Here is a 16,298-nt window from a genome sequence, read left to right as displayed (position 1 = left end):
CCTCAGTGGAAAAGTCTGCCTGTTACTGTCTACATTGTATTAATTGCAGTGTATTTTAATTTAATTGTTATGCAGGAAAGGGATATTTGTTTTATTTTCTTCAAGAAGCATTTTTATTCTCTATATGCAGGCAGTTTATTTTTATTTCATTTGTTTTATACATTTTGATATTGTGCAGACCTCTGTTAATAAAACCTGTGTGACATTTGGCACGAGGCTTTGTATTAAAACTGACTGTTTTTTTAAGGGTTTGCCTCAGAAAAAAATGATGCTAACAGAGATGCTATGCTATAATGCTTTGGGGGAAACCCCAATTAAGGCACAGAAAAAATATCGAGATATATATCGAGTATCGCCATTCAGCTAGAAAATATAATATCGAGATATGACTTTTGGTCCATATCGCCCAGCCCTATCAGATACCCTCCAGGAGGAAGCGAGCAGTTACGTCCTTGTGGTCGTGTCAAGACCTGCGCCTTCTGTCAAACTGGAACTGGGCCTGTTCAGGCTCATCTAACTTTAGTACCAGTAACGCCGGTCCGTCAGATCTGTTTTAACATGTCATGTGATCAAGTACATGCAATGACACGACAGTGGAACTTGTTGAAGTCACTGCTGCTGAAGGAACTTCAACCAGCAGGTAGCCTCAAGGGTTCACGTTCACCTCCAGACCCGAGTATGTCACATCTGTGTCCGGTTGGATCACATTTTATCTGCCATTAATGGAGAAACGCAGTTTTCTGGCCTCTGAAGGCATCAAACGTTTTCACGGTTCACGGCTGGATGAAAAGCCTTTTCTATCCACTTAAAACATCCACACTGATCTGATGGCTTCGGTTGCTAGGGGTCACAGTCAGACAGGAAGTCCATGCAGATGCTCCATGCAGAGTTCCACATGACTGGAGAACATTCCAGGGAACAAAGACAGGAAAAGAGAACACAGATGAGGAGAGGATGTAAACACCTGAGTGTGGAGCTTCAGACACAAAACACAGTTCTTACCATCGCTTCTACCAGGGGTGCCATCTTTAGGGCATTTAAGAAAGGCAGAGCAGCAGAGTGGGAGGAGATAGAGGGAGACGTTAGTAGAAGTCCAAGAGGAACGCTGAGAACACGCTCGGATTCCTCCCAGTGGTGGAGGAGCTCCGAGCCACCAGGGGGCGCCAGAGTTCGAGTTCAGCCTCCGAGTTCTTTAATGTGAACAACTGGAACTCAGGAGAAGCGACTGCTGAACTACGAAGGTGTTCCTCACAAAGTTAGTTTGTGGAGGTTGGATTTCTGAACTAAACTTTTAATGCAGGGGTGTCTATTGTTAGGGTTAGGGTTTTGGGGGCGAAGGCGAAGGGGGGGGGGGGGGGTGGCTGAAAAGGAAAAAAACATATAATTCAGGTTTGTGAGTTCAGGAAGTCAAAAGTTCTTTTTATGGTTAAATATTTCAAGTCGTTTATTCTTTCGCGCAAAAAGAGCAATTTTTAAGTTTTAAAGTGAGGGAAAAGAGGAAAAGAAAAGAAAAGGGAAAAGAGGGAAAAAGGGAGAAAAAGAGGAGAAAAAAAGGAAGAGGGGAAAAAGAGGAAAAGAAAGGGGGAAAAGAGGGAGAAAGATGGGGAAAAGGAGAACACAGTGAAAAAGAGGAGTAAAGGGGGAAAAGAAGAACCACTCAGAACCAAACACTGGACTTTTCTGAAGTGTCTTTCTATGAGTCCAGATGAACATCTGTAGAAACATCTGGATCCTGGAGTCTAGAGAAGAACCCTTCAGACCTGAGACACCTGGAGAGGTGTGGACATGTCTCTTGAGGGTCGCCTCTGTCCAGGACAGCTCCATTAGTTTAAATGATGCTGTTGGTCCACGTTCAGATAATCATTCATTATTACTTTGGTCAGTTTCGAGTTTTTTCATTGAGGGTTTTTCCATCTTTGATGGAACTAATCGGTACAAAGACATCTTCCCCAGTGAAGCACCGAATCAGCTGTTCCACAAGTCAGGACATGGACTGTAAAAGAAGACTCTTACGTCTTAAAGCCTCCGGTTTGTGCTGGAAGCTGTATGAAACACATTTAAGCAGGAGGAAGCTCACGGATGATCAGAGCATGAAGGCTGACAGCTCACCCAGCGAGGCGTACGATCCGGGGGGGAGGGTGGCGGCGGAGCCGAACGGCGAGGAAGCGGGAACGGTGGACAGACGTGATTTGGCACTGGAGGCGGCGTTCACATCAATGTCACTACGGGAACGCTGGAGAGAGCCGGGAGTGGTGGAGACCCTGGAGCCAACCAGCTTACCTGGAGGAGAGCACAAAAGAGACCCGGAGTCATGTACGTCACCGTCATGTACGTCACCGTCATGTACGTCACCGTCATGTACGTCACCGTCATGTACGTCACCGTCACGTACGTCACCGTCACGTACGTCACCGTCACGTACGTCACCGTCACGTACGTCACCGTCACGTACGTCACCGTCATGTACGTCACCGTCATGTACGTCACCGTCATGTACGTCACCGTCATGTACGTCACCGTCACGTACGTCACCGTCACGTACGTCACCGTCATGTACGTCACCGTCACGTACGTCACCGTCATGTACGTCACCGTCATGTACGTCACCGTCATCCGCAACCTACGCCGTCGATTTAACGCGGAACCATAAATCAGGCCTACCGCTAACCACAATACATGAGTAACCATGACAGCCAAACTCAATATGGACATAAATACGGCATAACATTTGCAAAGAAAACAAATCCTTATCAGAAGGTGCTTTTTGTGTCAGTTGGGCACCACCGTAGCATTCCCGACACTAGTTTAGTCTTTCAGACATACTTAAACTTAAATTTTTACCATTAAAGTCCGAAGCGCCGGATGTTTACAAGGTCTCGGCGAGACGCCTTCAAAATAAAAGCACTAAATATCAGTCTCCTTAATAAATAAAACAAAAGCCTGGCTTTAAATAACGTTAATGAGACATAAAAACACATTTATAGAAATAGAGAAAATACCACAGTTTTTAATGCGGATCTTGCCATTTTATTTAGTTTTTATCAACTACACCTTTAGATTGGGCCGTGAAAATATTGTCAGACATTAAACCGGTCCGTGGTTCAGAAAAGGTTGGGGACCACTGATGTACGTCACCGTCATGTGCGTCAACATCATGTACGTCAGCCATCTCAACGCCAGTTTTCTAAGGTGTGCAAGGCCATTTGAGGAGCAGCTCAGACCCACAAGAACTGAACACCAGGTCAAAGGTCAACTCAGAGCACAGCAAAGCTCGTGTGCCAGGATGTTCACCAGCTACGCCATCTGTAAACTGAGGTGGGTTCTCAGTCATCCGGCTCATGATTGACCTCAAAGACTTCCATCAAAGGCAACTGGACCCCCTGAACGGTCTGGGTGATCAATCATTATCCTTGTTCATCTCAGTCTTGCATGAATCTGGTTTCTGGTGGTCAGGCAAATGGGGATCCTTCCAGTTACAATCTTTGGAGTGCAAATTTTAAACCACTATCATGCTAGTGTTAGCATGTAGCAGCTGGTCGCCATTATTACGGTTTTCTGTGGTATCTGCATTCTAGTCTTATGATGTGTTGATGAACTCATTTAAAAGTAACATTAGCAAATGAAATGCTAACAAAATAGCTTTGCTATCTAATAACTGGTGCTAACTAATAACTAGCTAACAAGCCCTAAATACGAAGCTAGTTATCAACTCTGAGGAAACAGCTGGTGTTTAGAATCTGATCACGGTTCCCATCAGACACGACGTCACCTCCCCCATCCAGCCAAAGACCCTACGATGAGGAGGTTCTGGCTGGATGAACTGGAGGTCAATCCTGAAGCTCAGAGAGGAAACACAGCGACTTACTGCGAGTGATGCTGCCTCCGATCACGCTCTTCACTGACAACGGCCGGCTGAAAACAAGAAACAAGGTTAGGAAACCATCTCCACATAGTCGTCTTTCACTCCTTCATTCATTCACAGACTGTTGTCTTCTTCCAGGACTTCCCCATTAATTTACCCAAAACCCAAACAGCTCCACGTCACAACCTCCAGATCTCTGTGAGCAGGTTAAACTTTCAAGTCCATGACACATCAGAAAATCCCAGACCACCACCCCTTCACCACCCTGCTTGGCAGTGAAGGGTTTCGGTTTCTGGAACGTCCTCTGGACAGATGAGACCAGAGTGGAGATGGTTGGTCTTTATGTCCAGAACTGTGGTTGGAGAAGACCAGCAGAACCAGCTAGAACCCACTGTCAAACACGGTGATGGACGGGTGGTGGTCTGGGGTGGAACCTGAGCTGCACCAGAGCCATCGGTTTCAGATCTTTTAGTTGTCGCGTCTCAGTGACGTGTAGGTCCTGGTAGGATCCACTAACCTGCGGCGACATATTCAGTCGGGACAGTTTATCCCCCCCCCCCCTCTTTTGTTTGTTTTAGCGGCTACCAACCAGTGGAGGGCAAAATCAGGTCAGGACAATACTCGGCTCTGACTTCAAGGTTCCCAGTAACGGAGACACACACAGTTGGACCTCAGCTAATGGACACCCATGAACTCCTCTGTTTACCATGGAGAGACCAACGTGAGGACATCTCTCCGACATGTTCCGGTTCAGGTTCAGGTTACTTTATTGATACCCAAGGGTAAACTGGTTTTGCAGTCGAGAGTTAAACAAGCAACAGAAAACAAACAATCAGTTCAGGAACAAGACATTTAAGAAGAACACATACACATAAAACAAGAGACAGCTTCGGCTCGACAGAAAGTGCTGCAGTTCATGAAATAAATATAAGAAATAAAAGACATGAGGCTAAAAAAGAATTAAAACACCAAGAGAAAAATTTCCTCCAAGTTAGGAATGGATAAGAGCAATAAGATAAAAACATTGTAAAATACATCGTGCTCCGAAAAGTGACTTGTGCAACTTTTGTGCAAACTACAGCTTGTTCACCAGTGTAACTGCAGCTGGAACAAAGCTGTTTTTATAACGTTTTGTTTTACAAAATGGGACTGACAACCTCCGTCCAGAGGGGAGAAACTGAAATTCACTGTGCAAAGGGTGTAAACTATCATTTAAAATGGTCATGTGACAGGACATGATCCCAAACACAGCAGCAGATCTACATCAGAGCCATGAAAAATAAAAGAACCAGGGTTCTGGAAGGATATAGTGAAGTTCTTACTTCAGACTCTCCTGTGACGACGAGGACGACCGGTCCGACTGGGGCAGGGACACAATGCTGTCCGAGCTCTTGAGGTGGGACTGGAGGGCCTTCTGGTACGTGGACTCCAGCGCCTGGAACAGATGCTCCGCCTCCCGACTGTAGTGACCATGGAAACCCCAGTAGCACCTATGGACGAATACGTGCAGAGCAGGGGAGACGGGTTTTATCTCAGCTCATCTTTGTGAAGATGGGAAGTTCAGAAGAAGACTCACTTTCTTGCAACGGATCTGGCCTCGGAGTCGGCGTCGTGGACGCCCTTCTTGATGGTCTCGGTCAGGACGGCTACGTGTCTGGGATAGTAAGGGAACATGGTGAAGACTGGAGACGAAACCCCACAGGGCTTTTTAAAGTCTCTGCTGCTGTCGTCACGGCGACAGGGGTGGCGGTCCTGATGATGAAGGTTCTCTGAGGACTCATCAATTAAACGAGCCTCATCAGGGACGCGCCAAGCCGGCGCTCAGCCAACGCTAACGGTGGCGAACTGAAATGTCATCAGAGGACAGGAAGCATGTCTGCGACACACCACCCATCAAAACCCCCGCCTTTACACCCCGCCCCCCGCCCCCCACATTATACGCCCCCACCTTCACACCCCCCACAAACCCGATCCAGCTCAAAGCAGACACGTCCAACGACGTGGTGGTGCTCACCTCTCCAGCGTATTCGTGTGCCATTCCTGCAACATGAGATCCAAGAACTCAAAGGAGCGCCTGAAAATGGAGAACACATGCACGTATCACCAGAACCATCTCATCAGGAACAGAAACACCCCTCAATGTTTATTCTGTATCCACTAAAAATGCAATAGTGATGTGGATAGAATCCTTGTTAACCCCAACACCAGGAAACCATCACATTGCAGCTTCAGCTAACCACGCTGAGACCAGTGGAGGGAACCTGGACAAAGAATCAAGGGGTTTCTAGCTACAGCCAGTGGTCAGTAGAGGAACTGCAGGTCTGGATCCAGACCCTAGTGGTCAGTAGAGGATCTGCAGGTCTGGATCCAGACCCTAGTGGTCAGTAGAGGAACTGCAGGTCTGGATCCAGACCCTAGTGGTCAGTAGAGGAACTGTGGTTTTTCTTATGTCTTCGTCATCTTCAACCCAGAAAGTGAGATGTTTGGTAGCGTCCTCCCAGTAACGTAGACCAGCACGCAACAACTACAGACGCTACACGAGGCTGCCACTAGGGCGCCGCCAGAGGCGGATCTATAATAAAATAAATAATAAAATAATGCTCCCGTCACTTAATGCATTCAGGGCAAGGGAAGCATCTAAAATGATCTCTGCTGGCCTGATACTGCGCCGCAAATTATCTAAAAATATCTAAAATGATCTAAAATTATCTAAATATCTTAAAATATTTGCATGCGCCCAAATTGAACATTTTTTAATTTCACCGTGCCGTGCTGTGACGGCATCTCGGCGGTGTCCAATAGGAGAGAAGGTGGTGGAGGGTGAAAAAAAACTCGCTGGTTGCAGATCAGAGACGAGATTGAAGAAAAAATTATTTTGGCTGTGAGTCTGAGTGAGGAACTGTGGGATACAAGACTGCAGGACTATTGTGACCTCAATAAAAAGGGACAAAAGTGGAGAGAAATCTCCCAAAATTTGGACATACCAGGTGTATTTAAAAGTGGTAGAAAACTTTTGGTAGTGGTAGAGAGCTATTGCAAACCGAGCTGTAGCTACTGTACGTCCAAACGAGTGGGAAAACGGCGCCAGACCGGAAAAACCATTTTTTTTTTTTACTTTTTCTGACGAAAGAAACCAGTTCAAGCAGCTGCTGACTATTGTAACATTTCTATAGTAAAAAGGTCTGAATTTGTTGTCCAGTGCTTTTTGTTCACATTTTCACAACCTGAGCACCCCCCCCCCTGGGGGCTAAGCCCCGGATCTCCTGACATCCTAGATCCGTCCCTGGGCGCCGCCATTCTAGAGTAATCTTGTTTCTCACCAGGGTGAGATACTTCGAATCTTACGGGGCTACAAGCGACCTGCAGACACTGCAAGGACAGAGACCTTATCTTCATTGAGAGGAGGACAGAAAGGTGGTCTCACCGTCGGACCGCCACTGATTTGGAGGTGCAGTTACTGGTGATGATGGGGATGAGCCGGGGGAAGTGTGTGTGCTGGAAGACAAAACACAGAAACGTGAGTCTCACCCCTGAAAGACGTCTTCATTACGTCCTACGTTTTTTTTGGTGTTTTTAAGCAGTCATCTGCAAAAGTTAGTAGCCCCGACTCTAATCCAATGTTTCCTTTTATTGTGTGTGTTAAACAAAATATTAATATTAGACTCAACTCCACGACTGGACTCAGTTGTCACTTATGCAGGTTTATTATAGTATGAGGCGTAGCCTTGAGATTGACAGGCAGCTCAGTAGTTATCACATCAGACATGGCCATGCTACCAAGTCTGTATGAACGCAGCGACAGCTAAACGTAGCGCTAATTTCTGATTCAGCACTAAAACCTTTGACAGGCGGAGGTTATACTGTCAAGAGGGCGGGGATCTGCTGGAGGAGCTGCTAGCTGCAGCTAACTTTGACTTAAGGCAACCTGGCAAGCTATGACAGCTAGCCCATAGCTGCTGTTTAAGTCACCCTGCAGTCCCAGCAGACTTCCAGAAATGACCTGCATGGATTCTGGGCCATCAGCAGATCCACCCTACAGGATCTTTGCAGCTGAACAACATTTAAAATAAAACCTTCTGTTGTTAAATGTATTTTGGTCACGATTAGCTCGCGCACAGTCAGCACAGACTGCTTGTTTTTAGCTTCATCCTCGGATCCCTCCAAACCAACCTGCCAGTCATGGTGGTCTGTTAATGAAATCACCAAATGACCACGATCCGTTAAGTCTTAATTTGCAAGTCAAAAGTCAACACAAAGCTAATCGCTAGGTAGCTAAACCAACCAGCTAGCCATTAGCTGGTGTTTTACATAACTCCAGATCGTAAAAATATTCATAAAATAAACCCGTACAGTCGACATGGATGTAAAATCTAATTATAGAGATCAAAACAGGTCTGGGTCCGGACCCTAGTGGTCGGTAGAGACCCAGCAAGTTTTTTCAACTTCTCATAGGTGTCAGATTAGCAGGCTGGATGGTTTTAAATTAAAAATAACCGGGTTAAGAGATGCTAACTTTTGCACATGAGCATATACAGGATGATGGGGTTGAGGTCTGGGAGTTCCAGCCCTCCCGTGATCTCTCACCCGGAGGATGAGGCGGATGGTGGCCACCCCGGACGTGGCCATGACTTTGGCACTGTTGGGCACCAGGTTCAGCAGGGTGGGCATCACGGTCTCCGCTCCGTGGTCAAACTTGTTTCCCAGCTTTGATGACAAATACCTGACAGAGAAAGAAACCCTCAGATGATCTGTTGCGTGCAAGTGTCCTTGCCCTCTCTTCAGGTTATAAACACACACATGTTGGGAGGAAAACTAGTGTCTCACAGCTATTATACACAACCTCAAGTCCAAAGAAGCTGGAATGTTGTGTAAAACCTAAATATAAACAAAATGAAGTGATTCTGTGGAAATCCCCTCAACCACTTGTCTTTGTTGCGGTGTATCGTTCTCTTGGCCTCTACAAAGTTCCTGTCTGCATTCGCCCTTTTTTTTAAGTCCCAGAATGTAAATAAACAGAATACAATCATTTCCAAGCATCATAAACCCACGTTTTCTTCAAAGTAACACAGTAAGCACAGTAAATGTTCCATCTTCAGAACAAATTAGGTTATTTTGAAGTTGATGGCAGTAAAACGTCTCATGAACATTGTTTCAGGGGGATTTTTACAGGCAGCAGCTCCGCTTCTCTGAACAACAGAGCTTCCACATCTGGACAGGAAGAATCAATATCGGAAGCCGTCTTCAGGTTTCAGAGCAACATTTGCTTCTAGACGGAGTCCTCAGGCGTTTTTAGGTTGGATCCCGCTAATATCGCTGGACAATGCTTGGGGAATGACGTAGTGTCCTCCTTCAGCAGGATTTATCACCGTCAGACGGTGTAGTTTTCAAAACGAGGATGGATGAACATCAGGATGAGTGTTTTTTGGCCGGGTTCTGGTTCTTGCAAAGACCCCGTTTGTCGTTTTTGTATTCAATTGTTCAAACAATGGACCATCATTGTTTGAGGTTCCGGACTTATGCCGGTTTATGGCGTCCTCAGGTCCGGGGCTGAGCAGCTCGTGGATCTCCTCGTCTCCCCAGTTACTCATCTTGCAGATATAGATCCTCCCTGGGACGTTCTGCTGCTGCTGTTACTCTCATCAGCTTATTTCATAAAATAATAATGGTAAATAAAACTTCCCTGGTGGGTTGTACTCAGGTTACGTGATCTACAAACCCCTCCCGCGTTTTTTCCGCATTAGACCTGATCTGCGGTTAAGACCCCCCTCGGAGGAGGGGAAGACGTTACATCTCTCAATAGGATGGTATCAAATATTGCATCCAAAAGTCCATGTGCTGAACTGGTCTGCCGGTCCATCATAGCAGAAAAGAACAACACTCCTCTCTCACAACTCCATCAGCTGTTCCCCTCTGGGCTACCACAAGGTTCTGGATGAGGACCTCTGTTTCTTTAATTGTACCTGCTAACACTTACAAATGTAAGTTTGATGCACCAGTCTGTTAATGATCCAGGTATGTTGGAGCAGCGGCACATCCAAACATGCAGCAGGAACTGAGCCATCCCGCCTTCAAACATATTGTACGTACACGTTTATGAAGCAAATGTATTAACGAGGGCTGGTACATGAACCCACGATCGTTCTGTACCAGAAGATCATTCTGGACAGATCTCCAGTGGGACGGGGGCTGTGATCCTGGACTATGGTGAGACATTAGCGGGGACAACAGCTCCCATCATCCATCACTCCATTTACCAAAACGCTGCTCTTTAAATGTCGCCAGCTACGTTCCGCCCCGCCAGATTAGGGCTGATAGATGTTTTTAAGGCCGTCTGTCTCACACCCGACCAGCGCTCGTTTTCATTAGCTTAACTATGTGGAGAAAAAGTAGTTGTGGAGATGATTCACAAGCTCATCAGTTCCAGACCCGTGTGAATGTCAGCGCTGCCGACAGATGCTTGAAAACCAACTCCTAAATCATAAATGATTCCCAATTTGTTAGCTTATTCCTGTGATTCATGACCAACAAACTAACAGTTAAAAGATACTCATGTTTTCTATTCGGACTTCTACGTTTAAAAGATTACAAATGGAAGCAGAATCATCCAATGAGCCTTCTTTGTCTTGTGCCGGATCAATCAAAGCCAAAGTTTCTACAACAATGACATGTTTTCACATTTACTTTAACTTGTTTTTATTCTCCTTTTTTCCCTTCTTGGGTTCATTTATTTAAAAAGTCTCATTTTATATCTTTCCTGACTGTCAAACGTTCAGAATTGTCTCAAGTTACCATGAAGCCAGTTTTCTGGGCAAAAGGAAAAAAACGACGGTGGTTGTAAAGATGGCACAAAAGCAGAGTCCAGGAAGATTTGACACCTCATTTCCACACGTCTGGAGGTCCATCCGTCCATGACAAGACCGGGATCTGCAGTACTTACAAAAGCCGTCTTTTCGCTGTTTCTCACAACATAATTTACCACTCATGCGTTGAAAAACTTAAACTTGTGTGATGCAGTTTGTGGAGTGAAAATATCCACTAAAAGCTGGTTTTCAAGCATCAAGCTGTCTCTAAAGGCCTGTTCTTCCTGGCCAAGACACTAGGGGAACATCCATGTTTAATACACATCTCCAAAGGGCCAGTGGAAACAAAGAATTAGCATTTGAGGAGCAATGATAGACAGAGGACCCCCCCCTTTGTCACCAAACGTATTAGAAAAATCCTTGAAAATGTTTAAAAACAATCTTCATCAAAGACAAGTTGGAAGGGATTTGCACGTTTCTTCTTCAATTGTTTAGAATATCGGGCGGCAGTAACTCAGGTGGTAGAGCGGGTCGTCCAATGATCGGAAGGTCGGCGGTTCGAATCCCGCTCTGTCCCAGTTACTGTCGTAGTGTCCTTGGGCAAGACACCTTACCCACCTTGCCCCATGTGAATGTGTTTGAATGTGTATCAGGGTTTATACAGAAATCCTTATGTTAAATTTAATACCAATTAAATACCTTTTTCACTACCTTCAGATTTTTTTAAAAAACTGTCACAACATTAAGTGTTAATCACGAACCTTTTAACATTAATACAGATTTTGACCTATAGAACACTATACAGAACAGATTTATAGACTCATTGATGTTGACCAGATGTTTCACATTTATTTCACTTTGTGAATAACAATAAAATAGACTGCTTAAAATTTAAAAGTTAAAAAATAATACCAATTTAAAAAAAAATAATAGCTCTGACAGTGAATTTAACACTTTTACTGGCCTTAAATTTGGCAATTTTCATTTATCACTTTTTAATACTTTTTAAAACCCCGCGGAAACCCTGTTGGTGGTGGTCGGAGGGGCCGTTTGGCGCGATATGGCAGCCACGCTTTTGTCAGTCTGTCCCAGGGCAGCTGTGGCTACAATGTAGTTTACCACCACCAGTGAGGATGTGTAGGAATGAATAATGATCTCTGTGAAGCGCTCTGGGTGCCTTGAAGGGCGCTATATAAATCCAAGTCATTATCATTATTATTATTATTATAATATCAGGAGTCCGAAGTTGTGTGTGAAAGCCAAGGGAATAAGTCTCATGTAAACCTCTGAGGAGACATCTCTGGGCTCGGAGGCGTCTGGGATGGATCATTACAATTGAAACATGGACTGTACTAACTGAGAAGACCCACAAAGCTCTGTGTTAGGACCTTTGCTTCTTTAGTTTCACATGATAACACTCGCCTGGTGTTCATAGATATGATCCCGAATGTTGTGAGAAGGAAAACAATGGAATTATTCAAATGTAAAAATGGATGTATATAAACACAAGCTAAATTGTAGGACTGGTACGGTGTTAGCGCACTTACCCCAGTGTGATGCAGGCCTCGCGGACCACCTGCGAGCGCAAGTCTTTAGCAGACAGCTTCAAGGGCGCCTCAAGAAGTCGCAGCTGTTGCGGGAAATTCTCCTGCTCAGTAGCTCCGGCCATCATGAGCGATCGTACCTTTTTGAGCTGCAGAGAAGAAGACAGTCGGTGGTTAGTGTAGCGCCCTGAATTCATGCGCTAGTACGTCATGAGTACATATAAAGGGCGCTGTTACCGCGACAACCCGGTGCTCCCAGTCGTGTTTTTCGTCAGACAGCACTTCGCGGATCTTTGTCAGCTGATCCTCCATCTCTCTGTTAGAGTAGATCTACGTGAAGACACAGGGGCGTCGGTTAGTCACATGACCTTTAACGCCCGAGCCTGTGTGTGTGTGTGCGTGTGTGTGTGTGCGCGCGCTGTAACAAAGCACTGGGTAATAAACTCACTGCACTTTACAAACAATGTTGGTAAAAACTCCCTTTTCAAGTCAAATCAGAACAGATTACTTGACTGATCCTGATCCTGACCACAACTAGTGATGCACCGAAATGAAAATTTGTGGCCGAAACCGAAACCGAAAATAATAATAAAACACTTGGCCGAATACCGAACAATACCAAACATGGTTCTTCGCAGTTTTTCATTTATTTTGCCAATTTTTTCACCATTGCATAAATCAAATACATTTGATTTAGGCATGCTTTTCAAAGAAAAACATCTTTTACAAAATTACAAGGTAGAAAATATTTATTGAACATAAAAAACTGAACATTTTTTAATTTCCCAGCATTATGTTGTTTTGGTTCCACCTCCTGGTGAATGTTGGTAAAATTCTTATGTGGTAACTTTTTGGTTGGCCAACGATTTATGTTTGTGGTGCGCAACCGTTACGGGAGCAGCCAGTCTATTTCCTTATATTACAACGCCGTTATTAATTGTTCGTTTTTTTTCCCACTTATTCCACCGAACACCAAAAGTGTTTTTTTGTCATTTTCGGCCGAACAATTTCGGTTACCGAACAATCGGTGCATCACTAACCACAACGTCCAAACCTCATCAAACTTGGTACTTAGCATGTAGACAAGATTCCTCTCATCTCCTTTACATTCACAAATTCAACAGTAGGGGGTGCTGCCGGTACCAAGAAACTGTCTCACATACCAACACAAAGTTTGGTAGCGTCCTACTTGGACTTATCTGAGGACATATCCAGAGGTACCGACTGGTCCAGCCTTCAGGGTTCAGGAAGATTTTTGAACTGGACTATACTGGACTTGAAACAACAGGACTGGACCTGAGCATTTTGGACCATACAACTCCAGACTGGTGTGGATTAGACTGTAACAGAGCGAAATGGACCAGACTAGACCAGACTGGACTGGACTGTATTAGGCCCAGACTGGGACAGACCAGAGCTGAACAGAATTTACTGGACCTGACCACATTAGACTGAATCAGATTATCTGGATTATCTGTACTGGACCACAACAGGCCCACGTTGGACTGGACCGGAAAGGATCTACTCCACGGATCAAAAATGCTACATAAATCCAGGCTTTCGCATCTAAAACTTCAAGACACTGTTTTGGGAGTTCCAGTTGACACACATTAAACCTCAAGGTGTAAACGTTGACATGGGGAAGTCAGAGGGATCGATCCTGAACCACTTGCTAAAGATCATCAACCACATGGACCCGGGAGACGGGCCGGCGTACCTGGACTGAGGGCACGTCTTCAAAGGCTTTAATGAAGTCATCTTCATCGACGGCGCCGGCTGCTGCTTCTTTACCTGCCAACAGAAATGAAAGCTCAGCTGCATCAGAGCCGGTGTCGGTGCTTTTTTTTCCCGGCTCCCCCGTACGTGATGACGTTCCGTCTTGTCTCTCGTACGTGATGACGTTCCGTCTTGTCTCCCGTACGTGATGACGTGCCCCAAAATAGTCCCTAATAAATATTTTAACTCTAATATTTTTTTTAGCCTATGTTAGTAAGATCACTGATAATTCTGATAATTCCTTGTATATGTTTCTTCTCCCTTTTACCTCCACTATGATCTGCTGCTTCTGACTTTACAGAAGTGTATGTCTCTATATGTTCTCATTGTTGAATCTGTAAATGTCTAAGCCAAATAGTCATAATACATTATATAAATATAATTAAAAAAATGTAACGTCAACTAAGCGCTCACTGATTAATCCGCAATTGCCAAAAAAGACGTTTTGAATGTGAAGACATGGTGAAAAACTACCATCGCGGGGAAAAAATGCACACTTCCGGGGAAAGTATTTCAGGCCGGACCGGGAAAATATTTCAGGCCGACACTTCCGGGGAAAATATTGCAGCCCGATACAATCTGGTACCCACACCGGATCTCTTCATCAGGGAGGTGTCTGATGTGAACCCGGACCCACGGCTCACCTGTGGGCTTGGTGCTGGAGGCGGAGCTGGGTCTTCTAACGGCGGTCACGGCCGTCCTCCTTCCAGCCGAGGCCGCTTTGGAGGACGAAGAGGAGGAGGACCGGCCTCCATCCACAGAATCCTCATCCTCAAAGTTCTTGTCTGCAACACAAGAGCACCAGAGGAAGGTTGATCAGACGAAGGTTTTCCTCCCTGCACTGATGGAGATGTCTCCTATGCGGAGGAATAAAAGGATATTCAGAACATATTCCAGCAGAGGTCTGTGTTTCCACAGAGTATTGTGTTAATGATGCTTCTCTGGATGAAGTCTCAATCGAGTCCGAAAGCCAGAGAGAAGCCAGACTTAGGCCGGTTCAGAATGAGTCGAACGTGCCTTTATTACCACACGAGCCAGTTGGCGTTAAACGCTGCAGCTCGTGTCTTGACTGGTACCAGAGCCGTGAACAAGTAATCCTATCTCTGCTGTCACCCCGCCAGCTTCCAGCCCGTTTAAGAACAGACTTTAAGGTTTTAAATGGGCCGGGACCATCACCTTTATGCAGATGATCTGCAAATATATCTGCCAGTCAAGCCAAGTTCATCACCTGCCCTGGAATCCACCCACAGTTGACTAGACCAGTGGTTCCCAACCTTTTTTCTTTGGAGCCCCCCCCTACTTGAGTCTAAGACCAGCCAGGCACCCCCACCCGTACGTACTAGCACCAAAATAGTCTTTAATTGAAAAAATGAATATTAATTATGTTTTTTTGATACATTTCTCTTTGGTTTACTCAGTATACATATGACTTTGTTTTTCTCCAAATGTCACCAATGTATAAAATATGCACAAAAGGACATAAAAGGACATAAAAATATTTCTGAAAAATGTCTCTTTTAATATGAGACCAACATTTTTTTTTAATTTTTTCCTTTAACAACCTGTCGGAGTAGATTAAATGTTGAGTAATGATATAATAATAAGGAATTACATAATTTCCTGTGTTTGTCACCAGTGTATAAAAAACACAAAAAATATTCAAGACATTCATAAATTATTACTAACAATTAGGGCTGTTCGATTAATCGATTTTCCCCTCCCTCAAGCCAGATGCGGTAGACCGGCTCGTGTTCCTTGCAAAAAACTTGCAAATGTGAATAGCAAATGTAATGACTGACATTACACACCTATACCTCCTTCATGGGTTGCATTATTATTTAGCATGCAAAGACCCAGTTTAGTTTAATTAGAAAATGTCTTGTTTTATTTAATTGGAAATATAACTTACTGTATGTTTGCAAGTGCTGATTTGCTGATTTTTTTTTCCAGAGATAAAACTTTATATTTTATTATATTTTTTAAAACTTTTTTTCAACTTATTTTACAGAGTTTTGCACTTTATTCATTCATTTTTGGTTTAATAAGAGCAAAGTTTGCACTTAACGCCCAATGGGGCAAATGTAAAAAACAAAAAAACAGCATATTTGAAATCATTTCTTTGCCTTTTGTCAATTCACAAAATAATCGCAATCGAAAATCGGATTTTGAGAGAAAAAAATCGAGATTTTATTTTTGGGCAAAATCGAACAGCCCTACTAACAATGTCTTATGAATGACTCATTTGCAAATATAATTTTTACAACTGCATATCCTCAAAGCAGACAAAGTTTAGCGACCCCCCAGAGGGGGCCCGGA

At 44.5% G+C, this 16,298-nt stretch overlaps 1 protein-coding gene across 47 annotated transcripts in view; it reads right to left on the bottom strand.

Moving 5' to 3' along the window:
* Nucleotides 1-16,298, bottom strand: part of clasp1a (cytoplasmic linker associated protein 1a) — a 104,248-nt gene that overhangs the window by 50,105 nt on the left and 37,845 nt on the right. For 32 of the 47 annotated variants that reach the window (XM_061724039.1, XM_061724018.1, XM_061724020.1 and 29 more), the window contains 12 exons: nt 14,627-14,767; nt 13,924-13,997; nt 12,444-12,536; nt 12,210-12,355; nt 8,447-8,582; nt 7,287-7,357; nt 5,877-5,936; nt 5,439-5,516; nt 5,185-5,352; nt 3,866-3,912; nt 2,110-2,280; nt 1,003-1,026 (listed from right to left, as the gene is read on the bottom strand). In XM_061724039.1, coding sequence (XP_061580023.1) covers nt 1,003-1,026; nt 2,110-2,280; nt 3,866-3,912; nt 5,185-5,352; nt 5,439-5,516; nt 5,877-5,936; nt 7,287-7,357; nt 8,447-8,582; nt 12,210-12,355; nt 12,444-12,536; nt 13,924-13,997; nt 14,627-14,767 — 1,209 coding nt within the window. The remainder of the gene's footprint in view (nt 1-1,002; nt 1,027-2,109; nt 2,281-3,865; nt 3,913-5,184; nt 5,353-5,438; nt 5,517-5,876; nt 5,937-7,286; nt 7,358-8,446; nt 8,583-12,209; nt 12,356-12,443; nt 12,537-13,923; nt 13,998-14,626; nt 14,768-16,298) is intronic. The other 15 variants (XM_061724022.1, XM_061724068.1, XM_061724035.1 and 12 more) reach the window with 1 other exon arrangement.

This window comes from Cololabis saira, chromosome 6 (genome assembly GCF_033807715.1).
Source record: "Cololabis saira isolate AMF1-May2022 chromosome 6, fColSai1.1, whole genome shotgun sequence".
NCBI classification, from domain to species: Eukaryota; Metazoa; Chordata; class Actinopteri; order Beloniformes; family Belonidae; genus Cololabis; species Cololabis saira.
Note: the sequence above shows the minus strand (reverse complement) of the source record. Positions and strands in the feature narration are given on the sequence as shown.